The following is an 11,521-nucleotide window of genomic DNA, read 5'->3' as shown; positions in this document are numbered from 1 at the left end:
GATATTAATGAAAGCTAAACATTACAAAAATACAAAGAGAGAAAGCAAGAGCATGATCTTGATCTGGAAACCAAGATGCCTAAATGCATGGCAAATGCCTCCTTTTATAGGCCAAAATTGGGAACTATTGTTTTGATGACTAATTGATAAGTGGGTGATCAACTCTTGACTTGGTGATAATCCTTATCTTCTCTTGTCTGCCCAAAACATCATTGATAACATTAAAATTGGAGTCAGTTGCAATCATGAAAGTTCTATGAAATTATCTCCGCTTTCTTGTCTAAAACATTCAGCTCATTTCAACTTCTAGAACTCCAGATATGGCCAAAATACTGAACAGTGCTCGGGCTAGAGGACAGATTCAGGATTCTTTGTTATTGCAACAATTTGGACTTGAAAATGGCATTTTTAGATCTTAGGCTCCATATAAAAGTTGTAGGCCTATGTCTTACCTTTCCATCCATATAAGGTAGACCTAAATTTGAGATCTATAGCTCCTGATATGACCCAATTACCGAATAGTGTTCTGGTTTGGATTGCACCGACATCTCTTTTCTAAGTTTGGCCATCTCTTTATCCTTTCAATTTCAGTTCTTAAATTCATCAATCAATCCTTTTATTTATATGATAGACCTGCATTTGAAATGAACATTTACCATAAATTAAAGGTATCTTATATTATTAGATATATTATTATAAAACATGCTTTAGTTAAGGAGTTATTGATACTTCAAGTGCAAAATGATGATATAAAACCTTGATAAAAATACACTTTTAAGTATCAATCAAAAGCTAAGATCAAGATGGAACAATCTTTATGGGGCCTGTGATATTGAGAATTCAATGAATGACAATGTTTTTAAGGAAAATGGACATTGTTTGAAAGCTTACTTTGATAATTTTCCTAATAAAAATGAATCAAATGGTTTGAATGATCTTGTAGATAAATGTTGACTATTTTGTTTTTCTCACATTGTTTTTGTGTTTTTTTTTTAGTGATTTTTGCTAGTGTCTCTCACCCCGGTCAAATGGCGGACAATGGTACTCCGTGACTTAAGTCGGTTCTTTCAATTTCCCACAATAACTGATATCTGTGTATATATTTGTGCAATTCTTTGAATCTCTCTTCCAATTCTCATTTGAAAATGGACACTAATCTTGATTGATGAATTTAAGAACTGAAATTGAAAGGACAAAGAGATGGCCAAACTTAGAAAAGAGATGCTAGTATAGTCCACACCGGAACACTGTTTGGTAATTGAATCATATCTAGAGCTGTAGATCTCAGATGTAGGTTCACTTTATATGGATGGAAAGGTAAGACATAGGCCTATAACTTTTATATGGAGCCTAAGATCTAAAAAGGTCATTTTCAAGTCCAAATTGTAGCAACAACAAAGAAGGCCGAATCTGTCTTCCAACCCAAGCACTGTTCAATATTTGGCCCATATCTGGAGTTTTAGAAGTCCAAATAAGCTGGATTTTTTACACAAGAAATCTGAGACAATTTCCTATAACTTTCATGTTTTCAAGTGGCTTCAATTTTGACGTTATCAATGACGTTTTGGGCAGACAATAGAAAATAAAGATTGTCACCAAGTCAAGAGGTGGCCACCTACTCATCAATTAGTCATCAAATCAATAGTTCCCAATTTTGGCCTATAAAAGGAGGTATTTGTCATGCATTTAGGCATCTCAGTGTCCAGATCAAGATCATGTTCTTGCTTTCTCTCTTTGTATTTTTTGTAATGTTTATGCTTTGCTTTCATTAATAACAAGTTTATGCCTTTCATTTCCTTTCATTTACTTAGTTAACTTTTATCTTATTTATGTTCTTATTTTGTTTATTTATTTTTCTTTCTTTCATTATGTCTAGCTAAGTTTATTATGTCAAGGTGAAAAGGTTACACTAATGGTGTAAGAATAAGTATAGTGTAAACTTAATATGGACTTTAATGTTTGATACTAACATTTTTGTATTTGTTATCTTGTTCACTCTTTAATACTCTGCTTGTTAAATGACTAATCTTGATTTATGTTGTATAATATTTGGTACAACAAATGCTTTGCACTTTCATAACCCATACTGTATGGTATAACCGACACCTGAGCTATGAAATGAACTTGATTTGTTGTTAACATAAGTTATAATCATGAATGCTTGATGAAATTTACAAGTATTAGCATTAATTGAATAAGATGACTAATTTAATCATGTTAACAATCTATAATCTGATTGGAACCTCCCTAGTGTGTGGTTTCCAATTGAATAATAAGAGTTTATACTATAGTTGTTTGACATACCATTAGTGGATCCTCTAACCTTGACGTTATTTGTTATCATTATTTAATCCTTACGTTAATTTTCCATCAAAAAATTCTCATCAACTTTTCTTCTTCTTCTTCTTCTTCTTCTTTTTCTTTATTATTATTATTATTATTATTATTATTATTATTATTATTACTACTACTACTACTACTACTACTACTAGTATTATTAGTATTATTATTGCTATTATTATTATTGTTGTTGTTGTTATTGTTACTATTGTTGTTGTTTATAATTGTTGTTTATAATTTGTACAATTAACCTCCTTGTGGTTCGATCCCGGTCTTGCCGGGTTATTTATTACTTCGACACTCCTGCACTTGAGAGAAGACATCAATCTTTTAGTCGTGTCACATACATAAAAAGTCAAGACATTAACATTAACATAAATTCTATTTTAGTTTAATCATGTTCTTAGGAGTTTAAGCATGTTCTTAGGAGTTCAACAAGATCATAATTTATGCATTTCATCATTTTAGTCCACATATCATTCATCTCTTCAATCTGGTTACACCCTTCTTAGGTTTACACATTCAAAATCACCTATATTCACTCACATTTTTTTGGTAAGAGTTTGAACTTGTGTTTAAGTATTCATTATTCTACTTAGATCTTTTCATTTAATCATTTTTGGAATTATAAGTGCAAGGACCCTAACCTTTCTACTTTGGGGTTTCATCATCTCTTTGTCCCGAAGTCATGAGGTAGTAACCAACCAAGGAATGATACTTCTCTTACCTCATGTTTTTAGCAACTCTAAGGAAGGTTTTGATGAAATTGTTTTTCTCTTCCTCTCGGTTTTCTTCTCTTCTTCTCCTGACGCAACAACCAATCCTCTATACTCCCTTTCCTTTCATGGTTTTGGTTACTTCTCTTTCTCTAACTGTCCCTTTTTCTGAAACACTCAAGGAAGGCACATGTGGCTGGGTTTGTTAGGCTTTTCTTTGGGGGAGAGAGAGACTATTACAACTAGTTGTAACTGGTTTTAGGGGAGAGAAAAAGTCACCTCTTTTTCCTCTCAAGCATTTATACCCGTCTTAAATGAGAAGGGTTGTTTGGGTGCTAGTCATCCTTGTTTTTATCCCTTTTTTAGGTTATCTTAGGGCTAATTTTATCCTTCAAAATTGCTATTTAAGGTAGGCCAGTTTTCCTCCTATAATTTTCTCTAGGACAGGCAAAATTGTTTCCCCTAATTTCTTCCTAGCAGCTAGCCTAATATAAATTTTTTTTATTGAGTTTCACAATTGTTAAATCTACTATATGTTATTATGCATACCACTAAAGCTTAACTCTATAATGTGTGATTAATTTCATATATGAGTTCAAAATTGTTTAGTTATTCTATATTGTTTGGCATGCTATTTTAATGAATGTCAAGTCATTTTTACAATCAAAACACTTTTAATCTTTTAAGATTGATTAGCTTTAATTTTGTATATTGGAGTTTAATCGAGATATTTTATTATTCCATCAAAATACTTTTTGAAAGAAAATTTTTTTATTTCAAGACAATCATAAAGCACAATTCATTGAAAGCATATGATGCCAAATCAAACTTAGTCGCCCCTTTCCCCAAGTTTTCTTTCAATTTTAGATCTCTGTTTCTATCTTTTCTTTTCTTCTCCGATGAAAATGGATGAAACAAGGGAGAGGGTGAACTTGTGCCAACATCCTTTAACTTTTACGGAACTTTTCTTTTTCCCATATTATTTTTTAGGTGCATCTTCATTCTTGGTGTTTTAGATATATTCTAGATTTATTCCCCCATCTAGTTTACCATGACTTCCTTAATGAACTCCAACTATGGCACCTCCAACAACTTCTTGTATCTAAACCATGTATCATTGTTGATAATTATTAAAAAGTAAAAATATATTTTTTGTTATTTTTATCTCTAAAAATTTTAGCTTGATACTTTATTTTCTATATTTTTATTCGTGAATTACATTTTTTTATAAAATTAAATTAATTTTATATGATTTTTTTAATTCAATTAAATGAATTAAACCAAGTTAGAATTGGTCGATTTGAACTGATTTTAATTTTTAATTTTTTAAAAAAATTGATATGGTTATTTTTTTAGTTAAACATCAAACCAAAAATTATCATTCTTGGTGTATGTTGGTGACATTATATTCTAACTATTCAAAATTCAAAGAAGTTAAGCTCGAGCTTGTTAAAACATATAGTATGGGTTGCATTTAAGCTACACAATGATATTTTGTGTGTAGAGGGAGCCACTCGAGATGGCTCAAACAACACTAAAGGTGGTTATGGAAGCTCACTTCTTAAGACGTCATTTCAAACTCTGCTATTCTTATACACAAACTCTACAAGTAAAAAGCTATACTCCTCGCACATTTTTATAAGAGAATCGTAATTTTTACAAGAGACAAATAATACATGCAACTCGCAATGCAATGCAATGCGTAAATGTCATATAAAACTTGCTAAACAACGCTATTTTTTAAAATAAATTTTGAACTGTGTTATTTCTCTCATTTTCTGATGTGCTCCTTCGAAAAAACAAATGACTCTAAAGATCATCCAATTCCATGCTATAGAACATTGGGCAAACCTTTTCTGATTGATGGCAAGGGCAGAGAGATATGCAACATAAATTTGCCCAGACCATTCCAAGACACGGTGTATCACAAACCCAAAAAAAAAAAAAAAAAGGAACAAAAAAGAAATAAGGTGATTTCAGTTCACGGTAAAAATATAAAATTTTCTAAAATCAGCTGCATACAAAAACTTCCAAGGATTATTATAAAGTACCATCGGCTAGGTAAGTGTACAAGTACAGTGTCTCCCAAAAGTTCAAGTTAAACATGCTGGTTCAGCGTGCAGAGAGTTCGACTCAAAGCCCACAATGGCCATGGAACCAAATCAATATAAAACAATGGTAAGAATCGGCTACATACAACTGTTGAAAAACAACAAATAAACACTTCTCTTGAAGGAGCCGCAGATAAACTTTACACAGAATTACATCAAATACACTTTATGCTCAGATGTTCATGTTGACATAAAAGCAATCCCAACAACTCTTAAGGAGTTCTGCATTTACCTTTGTTCATTATACACCCAGACCATCTAGGGGTCGTCATCATAGGGAACATCCACAGCAAGATATGATGGAAGAATTAAGATCGGCCTTCCATTATGGTGGAATTCAGCAACCATTGAAGCGTGATTTGGCTGAAAGTCCCAGTTATTACCAGTCAAGTCCAAACGCTCAAGACTACCTAAGTGATAACAAGTTTAATATAGGTTAGGATTCAAGTGTTCACATGAAATCACGGGCCATTAGCATCATGCCCAAAAGTAGTCATTTCATTTTGTACTACTGCCACCTTCCATGGAAACTTGTAAGCACTTGAAATTTGGCTAACTTTATTGTATATATCATAATACCTTAATTTTCCCAACAGAAAATGACGAGATTTCAAATGTAAAATGTGTTACCAATGTTATACCAACAAAGGAAACAAGTGGAAGTCAACAGCCAATATTAATAAACAAAAAATCATTCAAGTAGATAGATACCTTTAGATAACTTCAGAGCAGAGCATATAACTGTTAAAGATTCTAAAGGCATGAGATTGTATGCTGTGTTGATGGCAATAATGTTTGGAGCCAATGAAATGAGCTTTGCCAAAAATCTTGCAGTTTCAAACCCACCGCGGTTTTTGCTGTACCAATTAAGTCATTAGTCGATCCATACTTTTGGCAAGAGCCATAATATCAGTTAAGAAAATAAAGAAATAGTTTCAAACCTTATATTGATATCAACAAGCTTCAATTCTGTCATCAATCCTTTCTCTAGTTCCTGAAAGCCAAGTGAACCCAGTCCAACGCCTCCAACATTAAGTGTTTTAATAGCTGTGCCCAAAATTTTTTGCAGAGGTCCTGCTACTTCACTGGTTTACAGTAATTACAAAGTTAATGCAACTCAAGAACAAAACATAAACAATAAATTGTTACTTCTAAACCAGAGCCAAACAGACAAACCTGCCAAGGCCATTATCTGCAAGTGAGAGAGAGTTTAGCGGTCTTTTCAAGTTTGAAAGGCTATCTAAAAGTTCAGTAGCTCCACTGCAGGAAAGCTCACAATTCTCTAAATACAACTCAGCCAAGGGAGAGCATCTATCATGAGCCTCGACAATATAAGGGATTAAGCATCTGCAAAGTTCAACTGCAGCTTTGAGACTTTTGCCTACTACATTGAAAGTGGATGCGGCAAATGAAAATTCATCTAACCTGATGCCATCATCCTCAATGGGATTGTCACTTATATCTAGGATCTCCAAGTTCGGCATGGAAACAAGTGCACATCTAAGACTCTCCACATCATCCTTGTGAAGATCATTTCCCCTGAAACCAGACAATAATTTTATTAATTAATAAAGTAAAAAACTGTCTGAAAACCAAAAGGCAGTCATACAATCTTATTAATCATCAGAGTGCTATGCCCTAAATTGAATGGAGAGAAAAAAATAACAGTGGACATGGTTATGACAAAATTGGGATAGCTTGGTTTAAGATATTGTTCAATAACACGAGAAACAGCAGATCATATCACCTTATATTGAGTACACGTAATGATTGCAAAGACTTTCCTATTCCTAACGATAATGGAACTTTGCATTTTGATTTCCCATTGAGATTACAAAGCCATCCTGCTATCTGTAATGTTATTTCAAAATATCAATGTTTTGCAATTATAGACAAATTCGAAATGCATGATAGATCTAATAGAAATGCATTACTCACATTGTAGATCTAATAGAAATGCATTACTCACATTGTTGTCAGAAAGGTCAAGGATGGATAGGCTAGAGGAAGCGTCAAGAAGAACACTAAAAAGCATCCATGCAAAATTCCTGTCTAGATGGTTGTCATGTAATTTCAAAGAACACAAAGACCTGAAACAAAAACATTTACGAGTAAGGGCAGGTATCATTGAAGTAAACAGAGGAACCTTCCCAGGAGAACAAACTCCGTTTACACACCCAAGCCATTGAGATTTGTAAATAGGTTAATGTAATATAGTAATCATAATTTTCTGCTTTTATTCGCTATGCAAGTCCAGGGAAGAGCTCTAAGGGGCTGTTTCAGCAGAAAACAATTCCAGAATACATTCCAGAAAAATAAAAACCACACCAGAAGTGGTACTGTGTGCATTGATTGGATATTGAAATACACCCAAGAAACTAACAGCAACCAAAATACAACGAATAATATTTGGCACTATGGCAGCTGAGTTACAGCTAAGAGTTCAAGACTTCCAGGGGACTTGTCCAGTATATTTACCCTCTAAGTACAGACATGCTGATGGCTCAACACAACCCATTAGATTTGACAGTTTATGAGCATCTCAACAACCTCAAGAAATCAGAGAAAAAAACATACAGTAAGAAGCTGATCAAGAACAAAGCACAGGTTGAGACGAATCGATATACCTGCCTGATGAAAGGAATGATACAAATCCAGGAGGTAAGGAAACTGGATTAATTTCAAGAAAGCTGGATGTGTTGATTGAGAAGTGCTTTATTCCATGTGTGTGTGTATTAACCACATTTAAAGAACCACATATTGCACTCACAAAAGTTGGTGAAAGCTTGCAGTAAATGAACTCTAGTGATGTCAAAGTTTCACTGTTTTGGAGCAACAGTTTGCATAACCCATCAACCTATTGATACAATAATCAAAATTCAGCATTTTTCATTGAATTTGGACACAGGGTAACACAAATAAACATTAGTCTAAGGAGCTTGACTACATTATGATAAGGAGAATTTCCCATTTTCAAGCATAGGTTGCATAAATTTGATATTTAATTACATGGTCTCACTGAACGACTGAATTATTATTATCCAAGTAAAAAATAGCGGCATTCAAGTGCTTCTAGATGTACCAAGAAAGTCACGTCAACAGGATCTAGAGTATTTGCTTGGCTGCACAGGTTGGTGATTACATTTTCTTAGAGAAATAATTTATCATTGACACAAATTGATCACTAGTAATGTATATGCTTTTAACATGAGGGTCAGATAAAATCAGATTACATTTTCTTCTCGCAAGGAGCATCTTATCGCCTCTTAGGAAACTATTATAAGTTGGTACACACAAATTACTTTCATTTCCTATTGTGGCAGAGCAGTATTTGGAATGAGTGTATTTATAGCATTTCCAAAGGCAGGGTAAAGAATCTAGGTTGTAAAAGCTCTTATTCATCCCTGGTTGACTTGCATAAGTTCATGATTTTTATCTAGACTTCTCAAAGTAGTTCAATTCTTTCCTTTTAAATTCCATATTATGGTGTAAAACAACAGATACATAACTTGGAAATTTGTCAAGAAGCATATCCATTCAGTTTGTCACCGTAGTCAACATTTGTAGTATGTACGGCAAGAGCAGTGCTATTTGTTAAGTTGTCAAGTGCTATGCTTGTTTACATTTTTTTCTCTTTTTAGTGCCTTTTTGTTGTTTTGTGGATATAAACTGATTATAATTATAGCTTAAGTTATTGGTCTTGCACTCTCTCTCAAAAATAACAAGAGTTCTTAGCTACTTATAATATCCTAATGCACATATAAAAAGGAAGCAAGCATACATGTTTCTCAGATATGATCCACCGCACTATCAAACTTTGCAAGTTGCTCTTCCTTAATAATACCTGTTTCAAAATAGTTATTAGCATCGTGGTATTGATCATTCTGTCCAGAAGCAATGTCTTGAGAACGATTAACGATGTGAGACGTGGCTTTTAATGCAAATCATAAAAACAGGTTAATATAATAAAATTTATTCCAAACATGACTAAGATTGCCTCTTGACAGAAAAATACGAAACAATAATGATACTAGAGGTTGCATCTTCTCTCCCTCCTGCAACTTCAGTCCAGAGGAGGTAAGCAAATGTTATCATTATATTGAACCTCATGCTGCTTGTACTTTTCTTAGTTAATTTCCACGGAAACCCTCAAAACATGAAATATCTAAAGATGAGTTGATCTGGTATGAAAACATGCCTAGGAAAGCTTTGACAAAATGAACAACAAAAACTCCTTCCATGATTGTCAGGACAATGGTAAGAACATTTAGTATCACTTTTAAAAAGAATACTATCTAAACAACCCAACTTTCAGGTTTTCAGCATATATGAAGGCCAGCAAAAACCAAAACACACTCCAGCCAAAATGAATCCATTCAAAATAATAATAACAACAACAATAATAGACATAGAGACTCTAGAAACAAATTCAAAGTTGTTGATGGTTTTATTCTACTAAAGGGATAAGAACATACACAAGTTTCTGCAACACAGAACACATTTTGAAGTCTCAAACAGCTGCACAGAAAAAACAATATAAATGAACCTAAACCATGTTAGTATAAATAAATTGGTTTAAACATAATGGACATATTAAAGAGACTCCACAATACATGTTACGTTGCATAAGTAAAATCGATTTGGTTTCACATTGAACGGTCACTTGCATGAAAGCCTTGATGATGGAATAAGCATATTGTCAAAAATCAAAGGAAGAAACAAGCTTTTCTGCATAATGGCAGATTTGAAAAGATGTTCACATAAGCAACTCGGTTTCCTCCAGAAATTAAAGAGGCTAGGCAGAAGCTCTCCTAATACAAAGATTTAGCAATACATGTTACCTAGCATAGTGCCCAAATTGTTGGCAGTGGTATGATAATTTAGAATAATTTGCATGATTTACATGTCCCTCGCAACCAATACATTTCAGTATACCATCTGCAAGGAACATAACAACATTTGATGAAACAAATTCCTCAACTTAACAACGCTAGAAGCACATGCAAATACATTAAAAACAAAAAAAGACAAAAACAAAAACAAAAAAGTCACAGATGTGTTTCTGAAATGCACTATCTTGATTAGTTGCCTCATCTTTTTCTTCTTCTTCTTCTTCTTCTTTTTTTTTTTTTTTACGTGAAATAACTTGATTCATTACCTGAAACATTCATCTCACCGATGCATCCATCAAAAGAGGGGAGCGAAGCTAACTCTGCTGCTTCATCAAGGCAACTGTTTATCCGGTTAATACAAGAAGAAGAAGAAGAAGAAGAAGAGGAATCCAAATACAAGCAATATATATATATAGAATAGGTAGCAATACTTCTGCAAGTGTGTTTGCCAGTATATCTGTCGCCAGTCAAGTTGTGTTTCAGAAGGGTAAAAACGATCCGGCCAGCGCAACTTAAACAGCGCCTTCCATGCCGAATCAAAGTTTCCATTTCTGTTGTAAGAAAACACCAGTGAACTGTTAGAGGGGGCAACGAGAGGAAAAACCCAAATAAAAAGAAATTATGACGACCTCCCACGCTTTCTCCCATCATCGTTCGAAGGAGCCTCGTAATCATTGCAGTCCTTAAAAGGCCTGCTCCACCCAAATAAAAATCAAATCAAACAAAACATTTCTTCCCTTTTTTTCATAAGCATTGTTCTGCACCGCACCCACTTACTTACATATCTCTTTCTAATTTGTGCACAGCCAGCGGGGGTAATTTTGTCAATAAACGATTAAATAAATGCGACGGGAGGTCATATATATCCGGTCGAACATCATTATCTCCGGCGGCTGCTGTTTTTTTATATATATATCTTAAAGAAATCAACAATTTTGCAAAATCAGAAATTCACAATTGAAATCGTGAAGAAGAAATTACCGTGCACTACTTCTCTTTTGATAGTTTCGATGACTAGAGATATTAGAGAAGGAACTTTTCTTGCCATTCCTATTCCTACTTTTGTAATCTTAAAACTAACTGGATCAGCTCTTGATGGAACCAGCGCGGCGTTTATCTATGGTCTAGCTACTCACCAGGCCAGTCAAGTATAAGAGACGACCGCAAACTAGGGCTTGGCCTAGCGGTGGAAGGGGCTTGTCTCCTTCCACTGCACTTGGGTTCAAGCCCTAGCGTGCATACCTGTCATTCTTGCGGTGCCTTACATGTCTACTGGGTTTGCAGGATATTCAGTGAGCCGTGGGGATTAGTCGTGGTGCGCTCAAGCTGATCCGGACACCCCACATAAATTAAAAAAAAAAAAAAATAAGAGACAACCCATCTCCTATTCCTTTGCTCCTTTGTTTTCAGCTTACGATGTCGTGTTGTTATAAGATTTCTTTAATTTTCAATTTCATATCAA

General features: G+C 34.0%; 1 protein-coding gene across 5 annotated transcripts; it reads right to left on the bottom strand.

Moving 5' to 3' along the window:
• Positions 1-5,075: 5,075 nt before the first annotated feature.
• On the bottom strand, positions 5,076-11,216 carry LOC105118587 (RNI-like superfamily protein). 5 transcript variants are annotated; one of them, XM_011016558.1, is made up of 16 exons: positions 11,041-11,214; positions 10,841-10,952; positions 10,689-10,751; positions 10,491-10,610; positions 10,326-10,399; positions 10,009-10,105; positions 9,643-9,685; positions 8,949-9,011; positions 7,795-8,024; positions 7,137-7,257; positions 6,915-7,018; positions 6,593-6,706; positions 6,344-6,514; positions 6,109-6,252; positions 5,879-6,024; positions 5,076-5,577 (listed from the first exon to the last, which is right to left on the bottom strand). In XM_011016558.1, the coding sequence occupies exons 1-16, from the start codon at positions 11,105-11,107 to the stop codon at positions 5,426-5,428; spliced, it is 1,821 nt and encodes a 606-aa protein (XP_011014860.1). In that variant the 5' UTR covers positions 11,108-11,214; the 3' UTR covers positions 5,076-5,425. The 5 variants fall into 5 exon arrangements, with proteins under 5 accessions (XP_011014860.1, XP_011014859.1, XP_011014861.1 ...); XM_011016557.1 differs by having other exon boundaries at positions 10,841-10,955; positions 11,041-11,213; XM_011016559.1 differs by lacking the exon at positions 10,841-10,952 and having other exon boundaries at positions 10,326-10,610; positions 11,041-11,216.
• Positions 11,217-11,521: the final 305 nt, after the last annotated feature.

This window comes from Populus euphratica, unplaced genomic scaffold (assembly GCF_000495115.2).
Source record: "Populus euphratica unplaced genomic scaffold, PopEup_1.0 scaffold2042.1, whole genome shotgun sequence".
In the NCBI taxonomy this organism is placed as follows: domain Eukaryota; kingdom Viridiplantae; phylum Streptophyta; class Magnoliopsida; order Malpighiales; family Salicaceae; genus Populus; species Populus euphratica.
This window is presented reverse-complemented; position numbering and strand designations above follow the sequence as displayed.